This window comes from Vulpes vulpes, chromosome X (genome assembly GCF_048418805.1).
Source record: "Vulpes vulpes isolate BD-2025 chromosome X, VulVul3, whole genome shotgun sequence".
NCBI classification, from domain to species: Eukaryota; Metazoa; Chordata; class Mammalia; order Carnivora; family Canidae; genus Vulpes; species Vulpes vulpes.
In genome coordinates this window covers 119,846,659-119,872,086 of record NC_132796.1, presented here as the reverse complement: position 1 = coordinate 119,872,086, position 25,428 = coordinate 119,846,659, and the positions used below count along the sequence as shown (strand labels likewise).

General features: G+C 44.9%; 1 protein-coding gene, 1 long non-coding RNA gene and 1 pseudogene across 4 annotated transcripts; 1 reads left to right on the top strand and 2 right to left on the bottom strand.

Moving 5' to 3' along the window:
• Positions 1-1,172: 1,172 nt before the first annotated feature.
• LOC140596273 (synaptonemal complex protein 3-like) lies at positions 1,173-25,209 on the top strand. 3 transcript variants are annotated; one of them, XM_072744829.1, is made up of 9 exons: positions 1,173-2,508; positions 3,576-3,760; positions 4,526-4,595; positions 4,752-4,786; positions 6,732-6,849; positions 7,683-7,782; positions 9,277-9,375; positions 12,994-13,098; positions 13,234-13,698. In XM_072744829.1, the coding sequence occupies exons 2-9, from the start codon at positions 3,631-3,633 to the stop codon at positions 13,282-13,284; spliced, it is 708 nt and encodes a 235-aa protein (XP_072600930.1). In that variant the 5' UTR covers positions 1,173-2,508; positions 3,576-3,630; the 3' UTR covers positions 13,285-13,698. The 3 variants fall into 3 exon arrangements, with proteins under 3 accessions (XP_072600930.1, XP_072600929.1, XP_072600931.1); XM_072744828.1 differs by having other exon boundaries at positions 13,231-13,698; XM_072744830.1 differs by lacking the exons at positions 9,277-9,375; positions 12,994-13,098; positions 13,234-13,698 and adding an exon at positions 24,831-25,209.
• On the bottom strand, positions 4,564-11,033 carry LOC140596274 (uncharacterized). The gene is made up of 3 exons (XR_011998319.1): positions 10,944-11,033; positions 4,998-5,252; positions 4,564-4,670 (listed from the first exon to the last, which is right to left on the bottom strand). It is a non-coding gene; the product is annotated as an uncharacterized lncRNA (long non-coding RNA).
• Positions 15,763-16,508, bottom strand: LOC140596071 (galectin-3 pseudogene; annotated as a pseudogene).
• Positions 25,210-25,428: the final 219 nt, after the last annotated feature.

Sequence of the window (25,428 nt, the reverse complement as noted above, 5' to 3'; positions counted from 1 at the left end):
TAAGCTTAATACCGGAGGACTCAGAGTTAGGCCTGACTTAGAATCTTTGTTTTTACTCTTTAAAGATTTTTATTTATTTATTTCTTCCTGAGAGATGCAGAGAGAAAGCGAGGCAGAGACACAGGCGGAGTTGGAGAACCAGGCTCCAGGCGTGGAGTCCTACCTGGGACTCCATCCCGGGTCTCCAGGATGAGGCCCCGGGCTGAGGGGGAACTAAACCGCTGAGCCGCCCGGGCGGCCCCGACTTAGGAGTGTTCATTCTACCACAGGCTGTGGCTTTTGGCACAGGATAAACGAAATGAGTGGTGGGACGGGACAGAGAACCAGAATCGGGGACATAGCAAACCTTGACATGTGACTGGGCACAGCTGATAGTGGCGAAAGTGTGCACCCTTCAGAAAAATGGGGACGGTATGGTGATTTTTTTCCCGGGGGGGGGGGGAGCAGAAGCAATTAGATCACGACCGGACAGCAAGCACAAAAACCAATTTCACATGAGCAAAGACTAAAAGATACAAAATAAGGCCTTAAGTCAATTTTGAGGAAACATTTTTGACCTTGGAGTACAGGCAGCTTCATCTTAAAAGGCCCAGGAGGCCAGGAATCACCTGGGTAAATCGGAAACGTCACAGTTTAGACGCTTTGCGCATCAACGGACATTATCAACAGGCCAGGCAGGCAACCTGAGGAATGGATAAAGATCATTGCAAATGACCGATCAGGTAAGGGATTAAAATCCTGAACCGGTAAAGAGGTCCTACAACTCACCCGTGGTGCAGAGGAAAAAAGAAAGAAGAAAGAAAGAAAGAATGAAAGAAAGAAAGAAAGAAAGAAAGAGACAGAGAAAGAAAGAAAGAAGGAAAGAAAGAAAGAAAGAGAGAAAGAAAGAAAGAAAGAAAGAAGAAAAGAAAGAAAGAAAGAAAGAAAGAAAGAAAGAAAAAGAGAAAGAAAGAAAGAAAGAAAGAAAGACAGAAAGAAAGAAAGAAAGAAAGAAAGAAAGAAAGACCAGCACGCACCCGAAAAAGAAAAATACCTTATTAAAAATTGGCAAAGCACCTCAATGGACATATGTGCAGAGAAAGGGTACCCGTGGCCCCGACCCGTAGGCACTTGAAAAGATGGTCTACGTGACTAATCACCAGTGGAATGAAAAGTGAGCACGGCAAGCAGCAAGCACTTCACACTCTGTAGGATGCCTGTTTTCAAACAGAGAAACTCAAGGCAACAACAAAACGAAAGCCTAAAGCAAGCAACTGGGACTAACCGGAGTTGGCATGATGTGGAGAAAGGGGAACCACTGTGCACTGCTGGTAGGACTGTGAACAGGTCATCCAGTCCTCTGAAGCCTTGGGCTCGTTTATCTCTACGTATTTCTCTTGGGCTCATTTAAACCCCACAGAGCGTAATGGCACGTTCGGCAGACGTGAGATTCTTCGTAGCATCGCTGCCCTCCAGGGCGCTGCAGTGGAAATAAGGGCATGTGGACGGAGAAGCAATGGGGCGACGGCATTGAGGAGCGGTTCCCCGGGGGCGTGTGCTCCCAGGGGAAGGGGACCGCGTCCACGGAGCGGTTCCCCGGGGGCGTGTGCTCCCAGGGGGAAGGGGACCGCTTCCAGGCCTACTCCTGGGGCTCCACGGAATAGCACAGACCCTGTTAGGGCACAACGCTGGGTGGAAAAGGACGCGGCGCAACCACCGACGTCAGGCAGGCCGCTGACAGGAGTCCAGCCCTCCTAGCCAGGCAAGCCAGCGGGAGGCCAGCACAGGGAAGGACACGCGCAGGGGTCTGCGAAACAGCACCAAAGGCAACCCCCCAACCGCCAACCCAAGAGCGGAGCCGAGACAACGCAGGGGGTCGTTTGCACAGGACCCTCGGGGAGACGGCTGTTCCTCCGGGAAGCGGAAGCACTGGGTGGAAAGGGCCCCGCCAGGAGCCCGACGAGGACCTGCGAAAAGCCTTCCGCCTCAGGTCGGCAAGGTGGAGGCTTGAGCGGCCACCTGCTCCACAACCCAGTACCCTTTAGTGATTTCCCAGGAAGATGAAACGTCCTCGGGCTGCAGAACCGGAACCGCGCAGCCTGGGCCCCGGGGCTCGACCCTCGGCCCTCGGCCCTCGGCCGTCGGCCCGCGGCCCTCGACGCGCCACCCTGGGTCCTGACCCAAGACGCTCGGCCCTCGCCACGTGAGCCCCGTACCTCGACCTCCCTCGACACTCGACCCTCCAATCTCGACCCTCGACCCTCGAATCTCGACCCTCGAACCTCGACCCTCGATCCTCAGGGCCCGCAGGCCCCGGCGCCTGGAGGGCAGGGGGCCCGAGGGGCGTGTCTCTGGCGAGGCCCCGCCTCCCGCGTGCGCGTGCGCATGCGCACTGGGCCAGCCGCTCGGCGTCGCTCCCGCGCAGGCGAGGCTGACTGGCTCCTCCCAGTCAGTCGCGAGGCCCTCAGAGGAGCGTCGTCGCGGAGGACGTGCTGTGGAGGTCGTTGTGTGCGTGGAGGCCTGAGAGAGGTGGGGGATGGCGATGGCGATGGCGATGGCGATGGCGATGGAAGGGGCGGAGGGAGGGGCAAGACACAGGCGATGGGGATGGGGGTGGGGCGGAGGGACGGAGGGACGAGGGACGCAGGGAGGACCGACGGAGACAGGGGTGGGGCGGGGCGGGGGGGGCCCTAGGGACGGAGGGTCGCAGGACCGAGGGGCAAGACAGAGGGGTTGGGGCTAGCGCTGGGGCATACGCACTGCGGGACAGAGGAAGGGTCAAGACAAACGGGGGCCGGGCCGGGGGTCGGGCGTAGCGACCCCCTGGGAGGCCCCGCCAGGCAGGCAGGCGGACCCGGTGGCACTGGGTGGCCGTGGGGGGGGGTATCCTGGAACGTCCGGGACCAGGGCGTGGGGCGGCCACGGGGGTGGCGGGGCTGACCTCTGAGGTGACGTCCCCACGGGGTCCTCCGGGGCTCCGACGGGATACGACCAGGCCCCTGAGCGCAGAGCTGGCAGGGCGGGGAGCGGGAGCGACGGCCCTCATGGCCCGGGAGGGTGACACCTGGTGAGGAGGGGCCGTCTGCGCCTGGCCCTCCGGCCACACCGCCCGGCCCGACATCTTGGCCCCCGGGGGCGGGGCCACGGCTCGTCCTGGGGGTCCAGATGGCCCGTCGAGGAGCCCCCTCCACCTGACTGTCCGCCGACGGGTGCAGAACGGCTTATTCCCCGTGCATCCCGAGGGGACGCGGGGTTTCGACCCGGCCACGGTCGGGTCTCCAGGCCAGCACAGCCCTGCGGGGAGGGACCTCGGGGGCCGGGCCGGCCTCTGGCCCAACGTAGGCGCAAGAGTGTGGCGGAAGGGCCCGGCACGCAGATGGCCCGGGGCAGCTGACGTGCCCCGGGTCGCCGTCTTGGGGTGGGGCGGGGGGGGCGGGGGGGGCGGGGCTGCGCCGGCCGCATCCTCCTTGCTCCCTCCCGGCCCGGCCAGACACACGAGGACACGCGCAGCCCGGTCTGTGCAGAGGCCCCCTGCCTGCCGACGCTCGCTGACCGTGTCCCCATTTCTCGGTCGGTCGCCTGCTCGGGCTCACAAGGTGCGGGACAACTCGGAGGACACACAGACACCTCGGAGGACAGACACCTGTGCGGATGCCTCGGGTTGGCAGGAAGCGCCTGGGGAGGAAAGCCCCTGCGGAGCCCCAGAGAGTGGCAGCCTGTGATTCGGGCAGAGGAGGGAGCGGAGAGCTGAGTGGGCCAGAGGCTGCTGCTGCTGCGGAAGGTACTGTCTGCCCCACACTTTGCGGACACAGCGCTCGCTCGGAGATGACCGCACGCGGGGCAGGCGTCTGCCTCCCAGTCCTTCGCCCGGTCAACAGTACGGCCCTCCAGCGTGCGCCCCCCGCACGTGTGTGTGCGCGCCAGCGCAGTTTCACCTGCCGCAGGTTGCCCACTGGATCCTCCTGTCCCAAACCAGGATTCCAGAGGTGGAGATCGCACGCAGCTCTTCTGCCGCGCCGCCACCCCACCCCCCACCCCGACCCCACCCCGCGCCCCCACCCCAACCCCACCCTGCGCCCTGCTTGCCTTCTTTCCCAAATACCTCCCTCGTGCCGGGGGCTGTTCTCTGGCGTTTAAGCGCGCCAAAGGCCGGGAACACCTTCTCCGCCGCGTGGTGTGGTCCTGGGCCCCGATCTCCTTTCCTCTGCCCTTGCACAGACACGCAGCCTTTCCTAGCTCTGCCTTGAAAGGCTGTTGGTTTGCCAGAGGCCTCGCAGCCCGCACGGTGACGATATTGCCCCCTCGAAAACTGATCGAAAGGCCACCCTTCCCTTAAGAATGGTTTCTGACTCCTTGCTATGGGAAACGAACTAGGGGTGTTGGAAGGGGAGGAGGCCGGGGGTTGGGGGTGACTGCGCGGCGGGCTCTGAGGGGGTGCACTTGACGGGACGAGCACTGGGTGTTGTTCTGTATGTTGGCAAATTGAACACCAATAAAACATAAATGTGTTACTAAAAAAATGTTCTCCACTTTTATTTCAACGCAGGAAACAATCCAGTAGCCGATAAACATGGGCGAAAGAGGGCTTCTCCCGGACCGCGTGAGGAAGACGTGGGGTAACGTGTTTACAGTATTTTCCCTTGCCACATCAAGTCAACTCGGCTTGCCTGCCCGTAATTCTCTGTAAAATCCTAGAATGAGACATTGTTTCCAAAACAAATACGACCTGGGTTTACCTTTCCTCAGTAACGTTTGCTCTAACTTCTTCACAGAAACGAAATACAGAAGATGCTGCAAGGACTTGGAGGTATGCATAAGTGCTGTCTGCAGGGAAAAGGAAAGCTTTAGATCCGACAGCTTTTACAGGTGGAAATGTTAATGAGTGGCCTGCAAGACTGATTTTCATGCCTTGTTCTCATATGTAGGATATTACACAAGTATTTAGTGTGATTCAACTTTGCCACTTTCTATGCTGACCTTTTCCGTTGTTGATCTGGAAAGGTAAAAATGGTACTCACCGAGATGAGGTAAGAGTGACGCCATTATTTTATGCACGCGTACGTCAACGTACTCTGCCAGCGAGTGGTCGGAGCAAACTTCTACCTCCTTTGGCGTGCACAGATTAGGTGGCGGAGCGAACTTCGTACCTCCTTTGGCGTGCACAGATTAGGTGGCATATCAGGTTTTTGTGTCGGATTTAATTTTTCTTGATTTACTTACTTTCCATAACTTTCCAGTGCTCTGTTCTTTGGAGTAGCAGCACAAACTGAATCCTGCCAAAATCAATCAATCAAACAAAACCAACCAAAAAAACAAAAAATAAAACAAAGCACCCTCTTTATCATCATTTTTCATTAATAAGCCATATAGGTGCAAACTAGAGAACTCCCGTAGCTGCTGAGAAATGTCATATCCAACCTCCTAAGCTTTTTCTTGTTTGGTCAGAGGTCAGTCACACCATCTGCACTACAGGGCAGGACACTTAGCAAAGAGTCCCAAGTCAATCTGTGGCTCTTCGATAAGGATCGCCCTTACAAGCAAGGATGTTTTGATAGCTTTGCTCTATTTGGTGGCGACAAAGGGCTTGCTTTGTGAGCTGTCTAATAAACTTCTTACTGTAGAGGGATTCCGGGTGTGTAAAATAGTTTTATCAGACTGCAGATCCTTCATGACTGCTGAAAAGTAACTATCGATTGTAGATCCAAAAAGTCAAATCATGCGATTTGCAAAGCTTTATTTGAAGTTTTAAGGTTCGGTGAAATGCAGCACTTAATGGATGAAAGTGCTACGGAAAAAGCTCCGTGAAAATATTTTATTTATTATTTTTTTAAAGATTTTATTTATTCATGATAGACACACACACACACACACACACAGAGAAAGAGAGAGAGAGAGAGAGAGAGAGAGAGAGGCAGAGACACAGGCAGAGGGAGAAGCAGGTTCCATGCAGGGAGCCCGACATGGGACTCGATCCCGGGTCTCCAGGATCAGGCCCTGGACTGAAGGCTGCACTGAACCACTGAACCACCAGGGCTTCCCCGTGAAAATATTTTAAAAGTGTTTCTGAACTCATTTATTCCAGCTAGAGTTCTTACAGTCACAGCCTTGCTCTCTTTTAGTTAAGCACAGTTAAAAGCATCACTCACTAGATCGCTTGAAAGATGATTCTTTAATGTGCGATATAATGATTTTTCTCCTTTTGGGGGTCGTTTTTAAGAAAATGCTTTTGTGATGTTTTATATAATGCATCCTAATGGTAATCCATCTAAACATGTCCCATGAGTTGCAGGATTTTTGTAAATTCAGAAAAGTTTGCCTTTTACCTGTCTTCTCACAAGGACATTAAAGTCTGTCTTTGAGATTCTTTATACGCATTTTGACAATGGAAAGTCTTTTGATTATTATCCCCCTTTCCTTATCTCTGAACCCGCTGTTAGAGTAATGAGAATCAGGATACTAGTACTGCAAAGACTTTACGGAAACTAGTGAGCAAATCTGGCTTTTTCAAACGATGCCTGTGTTATAGATTTTATTTTACTTTTTTTTTTTTTTTTGGAGCATCATTGGCACACACAACATGACATTAGTTCAAAGGTATACGACATACTGATCGGACATTTACGATACCTGCATTACAGATTTGAAGCGTCTTTGCTTATTGCGGAGGCAACATTTACCTCAATCGAATCGTATATATGAAAACCAAATAATTTTCGGCTTGAAATTTCAATGAGTATCTATGTTCTACACAGGTGGCATTAAACAGGCTCTTCTTGCAAAAAGAAAAATGTTTGAAGCAAATGCAAAAGCTTCTCTGAAAAGCACTAACGAAAAAATTGAGCAGGGTTGGAAAATACAGCAAGAACAAAGGTGAGGTTGTTGTTTTTAAGCCACAAGGACGCTCGTATCATTTGTTAGTATTCCTTGGTGCAAATAACGGAAGGCAGATGCTATTGTATTGAGTTTTCCAGTGGAAAAGAGATTTTGCTGCATTGTTTTCTAAGCAGGTAAATTCTCTTAACCTCACTCCTTATCAGCATTGAGGTTTAATTCCAGGAGCCAGTAAGGTGACCTTTCCTACCCCCCTTTCAAAGCACAATTGAGTTCTCTTGTGTAGGAGTTTCCTTCCTATATAGTTTTCTTTTAATTCATAGTCATTCTAGACCTAATCTAGCCGAACCGTGGGTAAACGTCTTACAGCGTTATCCCGGTGACAGTTAACTGTGTTCCGTCACGTAGAAAAGGTTAACTTTATATCATAATGAATTTGCGCATTGTAGCTAAGTTGTGTTCACTGTTCTTTCTTAAAAATCATTATTGTGCCAAAGAGGGGAACTGTTTAAGTGAAATATTCCTGTTCGGGAATCTTCGATAAAACATCCTCATTGCATCTACTTACCGCATCTGAACGTAGAGGTTCTGTAGGAAGAAGAAATGAAAAGTAAGCTGCTTTTAGATAAAATGAGTCTTTCTGGAAAATTGATTTTATGGTAAACCCTCGCTAGTGTTGAACAGTCAAGGCATGTGAGAAGGCTTCTGTATTGGTCGCTTAGGAACAATACTGTTGGTAATAAGAGTCAATTGTTCGTGTGCCCTTTCTGTTTCCCGTGAGACTACACTGTGCTGTTACGGTATTCCTGCAAAATGGTTACTTTTGTCATCTCTTTGTGGAGTGTGACGGTGCTCGTTATCATGTTTTACAGGCAGAATCTTCATTTCAAATACTCTCAGCAGTTTCTGACTCTCTTTCAGAAGTGGGATACCGACATGAGGAGAGCCCAGGAACAGGAAGCAAAACTAGCTGTTGGTATCAGCCTTGGCTTTAAAATTTATCTATTCCATTGATTTCTTTACTGTATCAAAGTCTCAGGTAGCAAGAGGTCATGCAAAAACACAGGAGAGAATGTAGAGTCCGTGAGCCCAGATGGGTAAGGGAGGGTAGAAGATAGCCCAGATGAGTAGTGGTGGGAGGCCGGACGTTCTATTTGGATGGCTTCTATTTAGTGATACAGGAAGGTCACCAGCTAAGAGTTAGAGTGGTGGAGGAGGCGCTGCCTTCGGGGGGCAAAGAGGAAGTCCCGGAATTGTTTCCTGAGAGCGGGCCAGCAAATGCACTAGGGAAATATCATTGCCAAGCAGCATTATGGGTCTGGCTTTGATTACTGTCATAGTGATCATGAATTTAAAGTGAGACCACACTGCACGGTTGTGGCAGAGTGGCTAGAGAGCTGGATCCTCCAGGGTTGGGGTACGGCCACACAGATTGACAGAGTGGAAAGGGGGCAAGGCACACGTGCAAGTGCAGAGGTATGACGATTGACCATGGAATTTAAGCCAAGAAGGAAGAAAAGGGAGACTAGGAGAATGGGGACTGGGGACAAGGAACACTCCTTGGATCATGGGATATTAATCCTGAAAGAGTTCTGAACCGTAGTAAGAAAGGGAGAGAACAACAAACAGGGAGGTAAAGGTAGAATGTTGGGGGGGGGGGGAAGGGTGGAGAAACAGCATAGCACAGTGGTCAGGAGCCTGGGCCTCGGAACATTTTTTGCTTTTTTGTGTTTTTAATCCAATCCTGGTTGACCAGTACTTTGACATCAGGGACAAATTATGTCTCACTCAGGTTCCTCAGCTAGGAAAGGAGGCCTGGTAAGAGTATCTGCCTCATAGAGTTGTTTTGAGGGTTGAATGAGATCGTATGTAATAAGTCTATTTGAAATGGTTACGAACAGTACCTGACACAGAGCTGCTATGCAAGTCTTTGCTCTAATTAATCTTACGTAGACGTTGCAGTTATTGGGAGTCCCGGGTCTGACTACGTAAGTGACTAAAGTAGGGAAGAGGACAGAATTATTGTTGGAGAGTAGGTCAAGGAACGGAGAGGCTAGGATAGTCTGTATGAGTCCTGAAAACACCAAGAATTAACACATGTTTTGAACGTTGTTAAGAAGGAATCTCTCCTCTGTGACTACTGTTAGGAAGGATTATTGAATAGAGTCTTTGCCTACTTGTGGTAAACAGATTATTGAAAGGGCCATTTGTGGACTTTGAAGTCCAGAATTAATACATGTCTTCAATATCGGTGAGGAAGACAATTTCCCACTTAATGGCTACTGGGTAGGGTCATCGTGTATTGTTTCTGTATATGGGTGGTGCTTGGTCGCAAAAGTTGTTAAAACAGGAAATGCTGACAGGTATCGATTTAAGGAATATTCCTTTTCAACCTGATGTGTAATTATGTTCTCTGAATACTAAATGTGACCCACATTTTGTCACCTTTTCCTTTAATGTTCCTAGGGTATGTTTCAAGAGCAACAAAAGATTCTGCAACAAGCTAGAATTGTTCAGAACCAGAGACTGGAAAAATTAAGAAACGTATACAAAGAATTCTTAAAGGTCTGTGGTATTTGGCAACACAAAACGCTCTTAGAAAACACAAGACGTAGGGGTGCCTGGGTGGCTCAGTCGCTTGAACGACCAACTCCTGGTTTTGGATCAGGTCGTGGGTCCTGATCCCATGGGTTGTGGGATGGAGCCCCGCTGGGGCTCCCTTCTCAATAGGGAGTCCGCTTCAAGATTCTCTCCCTCTGGCCCTCTGCCCCCTTGCACGTGTGCTGTGCGTGTCTCAAATAAATGAACAAATCTTGAAAAAAACCATAATATGGATATAAAAGTAGAAGATAGTTTCTTTCTGAGTCTGAGTCTGTGGAAAACCATTTAGGTTGTATATTTAAATTTTCAACCAATTTCCAGGAGGACCTCACTGCTTTGGATTTAGCATAATTGGGAAATGCATTTTCTTATATTTAGCATTAATTAATACTTTTATGGGAGTCGTTTTTTTATTTTTTTCTTTGATTTCACACTATTTATTACAACACACATATAACTCTTATTTTTGTAACTTAGATTATGTGTGATATTGAGATCTTGAACTTTTTTTCCACAATTTTGAGGATTTAAAGATCTTGACTGTAAAATGGAAAAAAAATACAGAAATACTAAAAAAAAAATATCCCAAGTGTACCAGATGGGAGTCGTTTAAAACAGGGAATGGCAACGTGGGAATTTTACCTAGAAATACACGTACCGTGAAGAATACTGGTACTTTATTAACACTTCGAGCATGATTTTTTGGTTCGATCATCAGTTTTGAGATCAGCAATAAACATATAGTGGAAACTAGGAATTCTGTGAATCACTTCTACGTGTCTTTTCCTTGTATTGATGGTTTCTGTTAAATACGAGTAGGCAGTTGTAATTGATGGATCCTGATTTTTATATTCAAATGTGTTACGTGAGTATTTTGTGGCACATTTCCTTTTGGAATACTAGAGGAATAGTGACTTTATACACAGACTTAAGGGATCCCTGGGTGGCTCAGCGGTTTAGAGCCTGCCTTCAGCCCGGGGCGTGATCTTGAGTCCCAGAATCGAGTCCCGTGTTGGGCTTCCTGCGTGGAGCCTGCTTCTCCCTTTGCCTGTGTCTCTGCCTCTCTCTCTCTGTCTCCCTTTCTGTCTCTCTTGAATAAATAAACAAAATTTTTAAAAAGTTTAAAAATATCATAAGGAAAGGTGTAAGAGAATGTATATCATAAATAATGAAAAGGCCAGAGGAAGACTAACCGTTTGTGAATTGAGAATGATCTGGTGTGATATTTGCACATCAGCAAATTGTTCTCAGTGACACATACCTCTTCCTCAGGCAGAGATTTCTTTAGGAAGTGATGGAATCCTGCACATTCCCCTTCTTTTTTCTTGGTGTGCCTATGGGCGCTGTGTGTGTGTGTGTGTGTGTGTGTGTCTGTGTGTGCGTGTGTGTTTGTGTGCCCGCGTGCGCCATTTACCTCTGCATCTGTACCTTTCTCTGCAACCTTTCTGCAACTGTTTCTTTCTTTGAATTCCCACTGCTACTGCCCTAGTTCGGGATCTCACCATTCCTTGCTCCTCCGAGTAAATGCTTACCTGAGGGCTCTCTTCTCCAGTCCATCCTTTACAGTTCCGCAACATGATCTTCCCACCTGAAAACCTGTCATTAGCTTCTCATGTCAAAACCTCAGGTATTCAGCGTCTGTCCCTGCCCAGTAACAGAACTCCCTGGTTTTATGTGGACATTCCTCCTTTCTTCCCACCCCTCCAGATTGGTTGCTCTCTCTGAACTAACTCACCTTTACTTCCTTGTTTCTGGAATACTTTCAATTCCTTCTTCCCTTTATCTACTGAAATCCTATTCTTTCGCCAACTAACGCAGAGTCAATCTTATCTTCCAGCACACAGTCATGGCAAGGGGTATTTCCTTAATCGTTACAAAGTTTTTGTGTGGGTTTTGACTTACGTGTTTTTTATTCTCCCTGGAATAAGGGAGGAAGAGACCGTGCATTCATTTTCTATTTTTATATACATTTATTTTTTATTGGTGTTCAATTTGCCAACATATAGAATAACACCCAGTGCTCATCCCATCAAGTGCCCCCCTCAGTGCCCATCACCCAGTCACCCCCACCCCGCGCCCACCTCCCCTTCCACCACCCCTAGTTTGTTTCCCAGAGTTAGCAGTCTCTCATGCTCTGTCTCCCTTTCTGATATTTCCCACTCATTTTCTCTCCTCTCCCCCTTTATTCCCTTTCACTATTTTTTATATTACCCAAATTAGTGAGACCATATAATGTTTGTCCTTCTCCGATTGACTTATCTCACTCAGCATAATACCCTCTAGTTCCCTCCACGTCGAAGCAAATGGTGGGTATTTGTCGTTTCTAATGGCTGAGTAATATTCCATTGTGTACATAAACTACATCTTATTTGTCCACTCATCTTTCGATGAACACTGAGGCTCTTTCCACAGTTTGGCTATTGTGGACATTGCTGCTGTAGAAATCGGGGTGCAGGAGGCATTCATTTTCAATTTAGTCCACGGCACCTAACGGTACCTTTTACGTAGGATGCACTAGATTGCGACTCATTAAGTGAACAGTAAAGATTAGACCATGTTTGTTTTTCATGACTTAAGAGGCCGTGTTACAGATCATTTCATTCCCTCCAATGGAATCTCTTAGACTGATTATTAGTCATTATAAGTGCAGGGTTCCCTGGTGTTTAGGCAGTTCCTTAGAGTGTTGTAAGTTTATGGATTTTCATTCTGTGGGAAGGTCAGTCTTTTCTTTTTTTTCCAGGATAAGAAACGTCTTTATTTTTTGTAATAATAAATTTATTTTTTATTGGTGTTCAACTTGCCAACATACAGAATAACACCCAGTGCTCATCCCGACAAGTGCCCCCCTCAGTTCCCACCACCCAGTCACCCCCACCCCCTGTCCTCCTCCCCTTCCACCAACTCTAGTTCTTTTCCCAGATTTAGGAGTCTTCCATGTTCTGTCTCCCTTTCTGCTATTTCCTACCCATTTCCTCTCCCTTACCCTCTATTCCCTTTCACTATTATTTATATTCCCCAAATCAATGAGACCATATAATGTTTGTCCTTCTCCGATTGACTTTCACTCAGCATAATACTCTCTGGTTCGGTCTTTATCTGTTTTTCCACCACCTTGACCTTAACTGTCTATTAACGCATTGTTTGGAGCCAAGTGTACTACTGTCGTGCCTCTATAATAATAATATTTGACTCAAACACAACATTTTAAAAATTTCTTAAGTGGGCATTCTAATCACCATGTATCACGTACAGTGTTTTGTTTGGAAAAATTAATGAGCATCCCTTGAATATTAAGGGTTGTTACCTTTGAAATCTAACTGAATTTAAAAAAATATCTTAGGTATTTGCTTGAGAGAGGGCACATGCAGGGGGAGAAGCAGAGGGGGAGGGAGAAGGAGACTCCCCACTGAGCAGAGAGCCTGACGCGGGGCTCGATCCCGGGACCCGGAAATCAAGACCTGAGTTGAAGGCAGACTCTTAACCTACTAAGCCACCCAGGCGCCGCCTGAAATTTGATTGTACATGTTTGCAGCATGAGATGAAAAGTGGTGCTTTATACCTGAACTAGGCTTCTTGTTTTAGAGATCACAGGCTTTGGACAAGGACCATGAACGCTTTCTTACTGATGAACAAAGTGAAGTCAGGGAAGAAATCGCCAAGTTGCAAAACAAAATTATGAGGGAAGCTGTAAGTAGTAGTAGTCCTTTAATGTTAAGACCCAAGGAGGGATGTGAGCATTGGGGTATTTGGTTTGCCAAAATGTATATGACAGTTACTCGAATAACGGGTGAATGTTCAATATTTCCTTCCTTGAAACAGCAGCAGCAAGAGCTGGCAATGGTTCGGAAGTCTCTTCATTCCCTGTTGTTCTGACGACTTTGAGGAACGAAAGAACAGGAAGCTACGTTTTATTAAGTGTGACGTTAGCTGCACTGAACCACACTGTAGTAGTTTAAAGATTGTAGTTGAAATTGGTACGCCTTGTTTATCATAGTTTGCTTGCTAAGTGCAATAATCTTTTCCTGTTAAAACCCCAACCCTAAAAAGCTCTGTGAGGAGCAGCAGTTCCACAATTATATACATATTAAGCTTTCAACCCTTTGTTAGTAATGAAGACTTTTTGTACTTAACACTGTCAATTAGCTGTTAGCAGTAAGGATGATTTAATTTTAGGCTTGCGCTCAGTGGATCTGTATTAGCCCCAAAAGGCTCAAACCACAAGTACAGAAAGAAGGCTCCATTGCTTTGCCTAAAGGGAAAAAATTAAAGCATATAAAATCTGTCTTATCCGTGCACCTGCTTGTATTTACTCATTAGTTTACTGAGCCAATTCCAATACCAATATGGTTTCAGAACAAAACGTACTCTATCTACTGCCTTATAAAAATGATTGCAAGCAAAGATAAGATTGTGTTTTAAAATCCATTAAACTGCCTACAATCGCTGGGAGAAAAGAACTACATATATAAATATCAGTGCTGAGACATGGGTTTGTGAATGGGCCATTTCCACAAGCAAACCAAAATGTCATTTAATTGGTGTTGGTTCACTATTAAACGGCACCTGCCCTTAGCATTTATTGAACATATTTCACAAATACGCACATGTACTTAATTACTTAGGGCTTAACATTTCACATCTTTCTTTTCTTTAAGCATTTTATTTATTTATTTATTTATTTATTTATTTATTTATTTGGCACAAAGAGAGGGAGAGAGAGAGAGAGAGAGAGAGAGAGAGAGAGAGAGAGATTCATGCAGAGACAAAGGTAGAGGGAGAAGCTGGCTCCATGCACGGAGCCCGACGTGGTACTCCATCCTGGGTGCCCCAGACCATGTCCTGTGCAGAAGGCAGGCGCTAAACCCCTGAGGCACCCTCGGATCCCCTCACATCTGTCTTTAAAGATAAATCCCACACAGTGCTTCGTTTTCAAGTTTAGTATTCATTGAGTATATGGAACACTGATTTGATATTTGAGAGCTAAGAACTTGAATAATTGATTCTTATACCTCTCTTTTTGTACCGGCCTTTTTTCTTTAACATTTGATAACATAACACCGTCTTCATTTCGACACGTTATTTAATAAACATGGCATTGTTTCAGAATATATTTGGAATAAGCCCTTTCAATGAATTTTTCTGACTTACTGAAATCCCTCCCATGAATCATTCAAAACAAAACAATCCCATTAGGAGGAGAGGAATGATTTTCTCCCATCTTTCCGCATGGTGTCATGGGTTGTTTTTTGTTTTGTTTGTTTTGTTTTTTACTGTCAATTCTGACCCCTGTATACCAACCTTCCTTTTTTTTAAGGTTTTGCAAGTTTTCAAACATAAGCCCTTTCAGAATCTCTTTTTCTAACTGCAGTAATGTATACAGGGACAAATGAGTCCTCCACCACTATCCAATCTTTGACATTACAGGGAGAAATTAATTGCCCAATTTCACATGTTCATAAAGAAGTTTCCTCTTAAGCCAAATCATGTGTTGGTATATGCGTCTGAAGTTCTGTTCCAAACATCTAAGAAGGTCCTCTTTTGGGAAGTTTTCCAGTAGCTATAGAGGCAAAAATAAAGTACTCCAAAGGACCCCATGAAAGTTCTCGTATTGATACTAAGACATCTGGTTTTATGTGAGCATGGAGAGGCATACTCAGTACATAGTGTACTTAGTGATCAAACAGTTGACATTTATTTCATCCCTTGAGAACCTCAAAGGAGTAAATACATTCTTTTTTAATTAAAAATATTTTATTGTTTTTTTATTTTTTTAATTTATTATATGTAAATTTATTTTTTGCTGGTGTTCAATTTGCCAACATATAGAATAACACCCAGTGCTCATCCTATCAAGTGCCCCTCTCAGTGCCCATCACCCAGTCACCGCCGCCCCTCGCCCACCTCCCCTTCCACCACCCCCCCAGGTCGTTTCCCAGAGTTAGGAGTCTCTAATGCTCTGTCTCCCTTTTTTATATTTCCCACTCATTTTCTCTCCTTTCCCCTTTATTCCCTTTCACTATTTTTTTAGAGTCCCCAAATGAATGAGACCATATAATATTTGTCCTTCTCCGATTGACTTATTTCACTCAGCATAATACCCGGCAGTTCCATCCACGTCGAAGCAAACAGTGGGTAGTTGTAATTTCTAATGGCTGAGTAATATTCCATTGTGTACACAGACCACAGCTTCTTTATCCATTCATCTTTCTTTTTTTAACTCTTAGAATGTTTATTAAATGGATGATTTACAAGAAGGATAGTGACGAATAAAGGTCAAAATTTTCAGTTGAAACATGAAGTCTACGTGTGTAAGTTTAAATGAATATTCGATTTCTTTTTTTTTAAATCTTCTCCTTTAAGATTATATCATAGCATATGAAGCACTGGTGAGATCTATGTCACCAGATATTCCCAGTTTGCTGATTTCCCGGAGATTTTTCAGCCGATGATTGTACTGCCACAAATGGGCATCACTGACCGCAACCTGGAAGTGGTCAGATTCAACCAGCACTTGTATTTTGAATGGTTTACCACTTTCGAATGGGAAAGCCGCCTGCCTTTCTTCCTTTCCCCAGATATTATCCAGCTTCGTATTGCAAACAATGAGTCTCTTGTCTTCATTGAAGCGTGGGTTAAAGTGAAAGGCAAGATCATTCCCTCCCTTGAAATCTAAAGCAAGTCTGTTTTCACTGGTGCCCAGAATTGTTATCAGTATGCGAGGCTTGACTCCTCCAGGCAAAGGCAGGTCATAAGGCACAGTCAGTGGTCCAGTAGGGATGCCAAAGGGACCAGCAGCAGGGTAGGCTCCCGAAGCGCTTGGTTGTCCAGGAGGCGGGTAGGCCCCAGGCCCACTCGGTTGCCCGGGTTGCACTCCTGGTGCTGTTGGGCCAGGATAATCAGGTGCTGTGGGGCCAGGGTAGCCGCTGGGAGGTGCCTGGATACGGTAGGCACCAGGATAGGAGGCCCCTGGGTATACCCCTGCTCCAGCAGGCTGGCTTCCCCATGGACCAGGCCATCCTTGAGTGTTTGGGTTTCCAGACCCAGATAAATCATCATTAAGTGAAAAACTGTCTACCATTTTCCCCACACCTCGGCGCTCGCTCAATTGCTCGCTCCAGGGACGGCTTCGGGGACAGCTTCGGGGATGGCGTCGGGGAGGCGGCGTGATCCCTCCATTCATCTTTCTATGGACATTGAGGTTCCTTTCACGGTTTGGCTACTGTGGACCTTGGTGCTATAAACATTGGGGTGCAGGTGTTCCGGCGTTTCACTGCATCCGCATCTTTAGGGTAAATCCCTAGCAGTGCCATTGCTGGGTCATAGGGTAGTTCTATTTGGACCACTTTGAGGAACCTGAACATAGTTTTGAAGAGTGGCTGCACCAGTTCACATTCCCACCAACAGTGCAAGAGGGTTCCCCTTTCTCCACATCCTCTCCAACATGCATTGTTTCCTGCCTTGTTAATTTTCCCCATTCTCACTGGTGTGAGGTGGGATGTCATTGTGGTTATGATTTGCATTTCCCGGATGGCCAGTATTGGGGAGCATTTTCTCATGTGCTTGTTGTCCATGTCTATGTCTTCCTCTGTGAGATTTCAGTTCATGTCTTTTGCCCACTTCATGATTGGATTGTTTGTTTCTTTCCTGTTGAGTTTAATAAGTAAGTTCTTTATAGATCTTGGAAACTAGTCCTTTATGTGATAGGTCATTTGCAAATATCTTCTCCCATTCTGTAGGTTGTCTTTGAGTTGTTGACTGTATCCTTTGCTGTGCAAAAGCCTCTTTTCTTGACGAAGTCCCAATAGTTCATTTTTGCTTTTGTTTCTCTTGCCTTCATGTATGTATCTTGCAAGAAGTTACTGTGGCCAAGTTCAAAAAGGGTGTTGCCTCGTTCTCCTCTAAGATTTTGATGGAATCTTGTCTCACATTTAGATCTTTCATCCATTTTGAGTTTATCTTTGTGTATGGTGAAAGAGAGTGGTCCAGTTTCATTCTTCTGCATGTGGATGTCCAATTTTCCCAGCACCATTTACTGAGGAGACTGTCTTTCTTCCAGTGGATAGTCTTTCCTCCTCTATGGAATATTAGTTGACCATACAGTTCAGGGTCCACTTCTGGGTTCTCTGTTCTGTTCCATTGATCTCTGTGTCTGTTTTTGTGCCAGTACCACACTGTCTTGATGACCACAGCTTTGTAGCACAACCTGAAATCTGGCATCGTGATGCCTCCAGCTCTGGTTTTCTTTTTTAAAATTCCCCTGGCTATTCGGGGTCTTTTGTGATTCCACAGAAATCTTAAGATGATTTGTTCCAACTCTCTGAAGAAAGTCCATGGTATTTTGAGAAGGATTGCATTAAATGTGTACATTGCCCTGGGTAACATTGACATTTTCACAATATTAATTCTGCCAATCCATGAGCATGGAATGTTTTTCCAAATCTTTGTGTCTTCCTCCATTTCTTTCAGAAGTGTTCTGTAGTTTGTAGGGTATAGGTCCTTTACCACTTTGGTTAGGTTTATTCCTACGTATCTTATGCTTTTGGGTGCAATTGTAAATGGGATTGACTCTTTCGTTTCTCTTTCTTCAGTCTCATTGTCAGTGATTAGAAATGCCACTGACTTCTGGGCATTGATTTTGTAACCTGCCACATTGCCGAAGTGCTGTATGAGTTCTAGCAATCCGGGGGTGGAGGCTTTTGGGTTTTCTATGGCCCGGAGCATGTCATCGGCGAAGAGGGAGAGTTTGACTTCTTCTTTGCCCATTTGAATGCCTTTTATTTCTTTTTGTTGCCTGATTGCTGAGGCTAGGACTTCTAGTACTATGTTGAACAGCAGTGGTGAGAGTGGACATCGCTGTCTTATTCCTGATCTGAGGGGAAAGGCTCCCAGTGTTTCACCTATGAGTATGATATTTGCTGTGGGCTTTTCGTAGATGGCTTTTAAGATGCTGAGGAATGTTCCCTCTATCCCTGCACTCTGAAGAGTTTTGATCAGGAACAGATGCTGTATTTTGTCCAATGCTTTCTCTGCATCTATTGAGAGGATCCTATGGTTCTTGTTTTTTTCTCTTGCTGATATGATCAATCACACTGATTGCTTTACGAGTGCTGAACCAGCCTTGCATCTCAGGGATACATCCCACTTGGTCATGGTGAATAATCGTCTTAATGTACTCTTGGATCCTATTGGCCAGTATCTTGTTGAGAATTTTTGCATCTGTGTTCATCAGGAATATTGGTCTATAATTCTCCTTTTTGGTGGGGTCTTTGTCTGGTTTTGGAATTAAGGTGATGCTGGCCTCATAGGAAGAGGTTGGAAGTTCTCCATCTCTTTCTATCTTTCCGAACAGCTTTAATAGAATAGGTATGGTTTCTTCTATAAACGTTTGAAAGAATTCCCCAGGGAAGCGATCTGGCCCTGGGCTTTTGTGTCTTGTGAGGTTTTTGATGACTGTCTCCATTTCCTCCCTGGTTATTGGCCGGTTCAGGTTTTCTGTTTCTTCCTGTTCCAGTTTTGGTAGTTTGTGGTTTTCTAGAAATGCGTCTATTTCTTCTAGGTTGCCTAATTTATTGGTGTATAGATGCTCATAATAAGTTTTCAAAATCATTTGTATTTGCTTGGTTTTGTTGGTGATCTCTCCTTTTTCATTCGTGATTTTATTAATTTGAGTCTTTTCTCTCTTCTTTTTAATGAGGCCGACTAATGGTTTATCTATCTTATTAATTCTTTCAGAGAACCAACTCCTGGTCTTGTTGATGCCTTCCACAGTACTTCCGGTCTCTATTTCATTGAGTTCTGCTTGAATCTTTATTAACTTTCTTCTTCTGCTGGGTGAAGGTCGGATTTGCTGTTCCTTCTCCTGCTCCTTCGGGTGCAAGGTTAGCTTTTCTATTTGAGTTCTTTCCAGTTTTTGGATGGATGCTTCTATTGCTGTGTATTTCCCCTTCAGGGCTGCTTTTGCTGTATCCCAAAGATTTTGAAGGGCTGGGTCTTCATTCTCAATAGTTTCCATGAATCTTTTTAATTCTTCTCTAATTTCCCTTTTGACCCTTTCATCTTTTAGCAGGATGGTCCTTAACCTCCACATGTTTGAAATCCTCCCAAACTTTGTCTTGTGATTTAGTTATAATTTCAAAGCATTATGGTCTGAAAATACACAGGGCACAATCCCAATCTTTTGGTATTGGTTAAGACCTGGTTTGTGACCCAGTATGTGGTCTATTCTGGAGAAAGTTCCATGTGCACTTGAGAAGAGTGTGTATTCAGTTGCATTTGGATGTAACGTCCTGTCGATATCTGTGAAATCCATCTGGTCCAGTGTATCATTTAAAGCTCTTGTTTCTTTGGAGATGTTGTGTTTAGAGGATGTATCAATTGCAGAGAGCGCCATGTTCAAGTCTCCCAGGATAAGTGTATTAGTATCTAAGTATGTTGTAACTTTGGTTATTAATTGAGTGACATACTTGACAGCTCCCACATTAGGGGCATACATATTCATGAGTGTTAGGTCCTCTTTGTGGATGGACCCTTGAAGTATGATGTAGTGTCCCACCTCATCTCTTAGTACAGTCTTCGGGATAAACTTTAATTTATCTGATATGAGGATGGCTACCCCTGCTTTCTTTTGAGGACCATTTGAATGGTAAATGGTTCTCCAACCTTTTATTTACAGGCCGTAGTTGTCCTTACGTCTAAAATGAGTCACTTGTAGACAGCAAATAGATGGGTCTTGCTTTTTTATCCAGTCTGAAAGCCTGCACCTCTTGATGGGATCATTAAGCATATTCACGTACAGAGTTACTATTGAAAGATATGAATTTAGTGTCATCAGAATACAGTCACAGCCTTGCTCTCTTTTAGTAAAGCACAGTTAAAAGCATCACTCGCTAGATCGCTTGAAAAGTGATTCTTTAATGTGCGATATAATGATTTTTCTCCTTTTGGAGGTCGTTTTTAAGAAAATGCTTTTGTGATGTTTTATATAATGCATCTTAATGATAATCCATCTAAACATGTCCCCTGAGTTGCAGGATATTTTATAAATTCAGAAAAGTTTGCCTTTTACCTGTCTTCTCACAAGGACTTTAAAGTCTGTCTTTTGGATTGTTTATATGCATTTGAGAATGGAAAGTCGTTGGATTATTATCCCCCTTTCCTTGTCTCTGAGCCCGCAGCTAGAGTAATGAGAATCAGGATACTAGTACTGCAAAAACTTTATGGAAACTAGTGAGCAAATATGGCTTTTTCAAACGACGCCTGTGTTCTAGGTTTTATTTTACCTTTTTTTGGGGGGGGGGTGCGTCATTGGCACACAACATGATATTAGTTCCAGGTATGCGACATACTGTTTGGACATTTACGATGCCTGCATTATAGATTTGAAGCACCTTTGCGTGTAGCCGAGGCAACATTTACCTATATTGAATCGTATATATGAAAACCAAATAATTTTCGGCATGAAATTTCAGTGAATATCTATGTTCTACACAGCTGGCATTAAACAGGCTCTTCTTGCAAAAAGAAAAATGTTTGAAGCAAATGCAAAAGCTTCTCTGAAATGCACTAACGAGAAAATCGAGCAAGGTTGGGAAATAAAAAGACAAAGGTGAGGTTGTCATTTTTAAGCTACGAGGACCCTTGTATCATATCTTAGTATTCCTTGGTGCAAATCACGGAAGGCGAATGCTATTATATTGAATTTTCCATTAAAAGAGATCTTGCTTGATTCTTTTCTACGTGGATAAATTCTCTTAACCTCACTCCTTATCAGCATTGAGGTGTAATTCCAGAAGCCAGTAAAGATGACCTTTTGCCTCCCTTGCAAAGGACAATTGGGTTCTCTTCCTGTAGGAGTTTTCTTCCTATATGGTTTTCTTTTAATTCATAGTCATTCTAGACCTAATCTAGCCGAACCTTGGGTAAACGTCTTACAGCGTTATCCCGGGGAAACTTAACTGTATTCCATCATGTAGAAAAGCTTAACTTTATATGATAAAGAATTTGCACATTGTAGCTAAGTTGCCTTCACTGGTCGTTCTTAAAAATCATAAAAATCATTTCTCTTGCCTTCGTGGATGTGTCTTGCAAGAAGTTACTGTGGCCAAGTTCAAAAAGGGTGTTGCCTGTGTTCTCCTCTAGGATTTTGATGGAATCTTGTTTCACATTTAGATCTTTCATCCATTTTGAGTTTGTCTTTGTGGATAGTGCAAGAGAGTGGTCTAGCTTCATTCTTCTGCATGTGGATGCCCAATTTTCCCAGCACCATTTACGGAAGAGACTGTCTTTTTTCCAGTGGATAGTCTTTCCTCCTTTGTCCAATATTAGTTGACCATAAAGTTGAGGGTCCACTTCTGGATTCTCTATTGTGTTCCATTGGCCTCTGTGTCTGTTTTTGTGTCAGGACCGCACTGTCTTGATGACCACAGCTTTGTAGTACAACCGGAATTCTGGCATTGCAATGGCCCCAGCTATGGTTCTCTTTTTTAAAATTCCCCTGGCTATTCGGGGTCTTTTCCGATTCCACACAAATCTTAAAATAATTTGTTCCAACTCTCTGAAGAAAGTCCATGGTATTTTGATAGGGATTGCATTAAACGTGTAAATTGCCCTGGGTAACATTGACATTTTCACTATATTAATTCTTCCAATCTGTGAGCATGGAATATTTTTCCATCTCTTTGTGTCTTCCTCAATTTCTTTCAGAAGTGTTCTGTAGTTTTAGGGTATAGATCCTTTACCTCTTTGGATAGGTTTATTCCTAGGTATCTGATGCTTTTCGGTGCAATTGTAAATGGGATTGACTCCTTAATTTCTCTTTCTTCAGTCTGACTGTTAGTATATAGAAATGCCACTGACTTCTGGGCATTGATTTTGCACTTCTTGGGATTTACCCCAAAGATACAGATGCATATAACGCCGGGACACCTGCACCCCGACGTTCAGAGCAGCAATGTCCCCTATAGCCAAACTAAGGAGCCTCAGTGTCCATCGAAAGAAAAATGGATAAAGAAGTTGTGGTTTATGTATACAATGGAATATTACTCAGGCATAAGAAACGACAAATACCCACCATTTGCTTCGACATGGATGGAACTGGAGGGTATTATGCTGAGTGAAATAAGTCAATTGAAGGACAAACATATGGTCTCATTCATTTGGGGAATATAAACAGTAGTGAAAAGGAATAAAGGGGAAAGGAGAAAAAACGAGTGGGAAGTATCAGAAAGGGAGACAGAACATGAGAAACTCCTAACTCTGGGAAACGAACTAGGGGTGGTGGAAGGGGAGGTGGGCGGGTGTGGGGGTGACTGCGTGACGGGCACTGGGGGGGAAACTTGATGGGATGAGCACTGGGTGTTATTCTATATTGGCAAATTGGACACCAACAAAAAATAAATTAAAAAAAAATCCCTGTTGTGACAAAGAGGGGAACTGTTTAAGTGAAATATTCCTGTTCGGCAATCTTCGATATAACATCCTCATTGAATCTACTTCCGCATCCGAATGTAGAGTTTCTTCTGGAATAAGAAATGAAAAGTAAGCTGCTTTTAGATAAAATGAGTCTTTCTGGAATATTTATTTTATGGTAAATCCTTGCTAGTGTTGAAGAGGCAAGGCATGTGCGAAGGCTTCTATATTGGTCAATTCGGATCAATACTGTTGGTAATAAGAGTCAATTGTTCGTGTGCCCTTTCTGTTTCCCGTGAGACTATTTCAGCTGCTGTTACAGTATTCCTCCAAAATATGGTTCATTTTGTCATCTCTTTGTGGAGTGTGATGGTGCCCGTTATCATGTTTTACAGGCAGAATCTGCATTTCAAATACTCTCAGCAGTTTCTGACTCTCTTTCAGAAGTGGGATACCGACATGAGGAAAGCCCAGGAACAGGAAGCAAAACTAGCTGTTGGTATCAGCCTTGGCTTTAAAATTTATCTATTCCATTGATTTCTTTACTGTATCAAAGTCTCAGGTAGCAAGAGGTCATGCAAAAACACAGGAGAGAATGTAGAGTCCGTGAGCCCAGATGGGTAAGGGAGGGTAGAAGATAGCCCAGATGAGTAGTGGTGGGAGGCCGGACGTTCTATTTGGATGGCTTCTATTTAGTGATACAGGAAGGTCACCAGTTAAGAGTTAGAGTGGTGGAGGAGGCGCTGCCTTTGGGGGGCAGAGAGGAAGTCCCGGAATTGTTTCCTGAGAGCGGGCCAGCGAATGCACTAGGGAAATATCATTGCCAAACAGCATTATGGGTCTGGATTTGCTTACTGTCATAGTGATCATGAATTTAAAGTGAGACCACGCTGCACAGTTGTGGCAGAGTGGCCAGAGAGCTGGATCTTCCAGGGTTGGTGTTCGGCCACACAGATTGACAGAGTGGAAAGGGGGCAAGGTACACGTGCAAGTGCAGAGGTATGACGATTGACCATGGAATTTAAGCCAAGAAGGAGGAAAAGGGAGACTAAGAGAATGGGGACTGGGGACAAGGACGACTCCTTGGATCATTGAGATATCAATTCTGAAAGAGTACTGAACCGTAGTAAGAAGGGGAGAGAACAACAAACAGGGAGGTAAAGGTGGAATGTTGTGGGGGGCGGAGTGGGTTGGAGAAACAGCATAGCACAGTGGTCAGGAGCCTAAGCCCCGGAACCTTTTGTGCTTTTTTGTTTTTTTTAATCCAATCCTGGTTGACCAGTACGAGCTGTGGCTTCAGGGACAAATAGTATCGCACTCAGGTTCCTCACCTATAAAAGTAGACATAGTAAGAGCATCTGCCTCGTAGAGTTGTTTTGAGCGTTGAATGAGATCATGTGTAATATGTCTATTTGAAATGGTTCCAAACAGTACCTGACATGGAGCTGATATGCAAGTCTTTGCTCTAATTAATCTCATGTAGAAGTTGCAGTTATTAGGAATCCCGGGTCTGACTACGTAAGTCACTAAAGTAGGGAAGAGGACAGAATTATTGTTGGAGAGCAGCTCAAGTAACAGAGAGGCTTCGATCGTCTATACGTGTCCTGAAATGACTAAGAATTAACACATGTTTTGAACGTGGTTAAGAAAGAATCGCTCCTCTGTGACTACTGCTAAGAAGGATTATTGTATAGAGTCTTTGCCTACTTGTGGTAAACAGATTATTGAAAGGGCCTTTTGTGGACTTTGAAGTCCAGAATGAATACATGTCTTCAATATCGGTGAGGAAGACAATTTCCCACTTAATGACTACTGGGTAGGGTCATCGTGTATTGTTTCTGTATATGGGTGGTGAACACAATGATCTAAACTTAGTCACAAAAGTTGTTAAAACAGGAAATGGTGACAGGTATCGAGTTAAGGAATCTTCCTTTTTAACCTGATGGGTAATTATGTTCTCTGAATAATAAACATGACCCACATTTTGTCACCTTTTTCTTTTATGTTCCCAGCGTATGTTTCAAGAGCAGCAAAAGATTCTGCAACAAGCTAGAATTGTTCAGAACCAGAGGCTGGAAAAATTAAGAAACACAAACGTAGGGGTGCCTGGGTGGCTCAGTCGCTTAAACGACCAACTCCTGGTTTTGGATCAGGTCGTGGGTCCTGATCCCATGGGTTGTGGGATGGAGCCCCGCTGGGCCTCCCTTCTCAGCAGGGAGTCTGCTTGAAGATTCTCTCCCTCTGCCCTTCTGCCCACTTGCACGTGCGCTGTGTGTGTCTCAAATAAGTGAGAAAATCTTGAAAAAATATGTAATATGTATATAAAAGTAGAAGATAGTTTCTTTCTGAATCTGCAGGTGGAAAACCATTTAGGTTGTACATCAAAATTGTCAACCAGGGATCCCTGGGTGGTGCAGCGGTTTGGCGCCTGCCTTTGGCCCAGGGCGCGATCCTGGAGACCGGGGATCGAATCCCACGTCGGGCTCTCGGTGCATGGAGCCTGCTTCTCCCTTTGCCTGTGTCTCTGCCTCTCTCTCTCTCTCTCTATCTCTGTGACTATCATAAATAAATAAAAATTAAAAAAACAAAACAAAACAAAATTGTCAACCA

Coding starts and splice junctions, on each gene's coding strand:
- LOC140596273 (XM_072744828.1), top strand. CDS start 3,631: ATGCCTCGGGTTGGCAGGAAGCGCCTGGGGAGGAAAGCCCCTGCGGAG. Junction 6,850..7,682: donor AAAATACAGCAAGAACAAAG/GTGAGGTTGTTG, acceptor CATGTTTTACAG/GCAGAATCTTCATTTCAAAT. Junction 9,376..12,993: donor TATACAAAGAATTCTTAAAG/GTCTGTGGTATT, acceptor TTCTTGTTTTAG/AGATCACAGGCTTTGGACAA.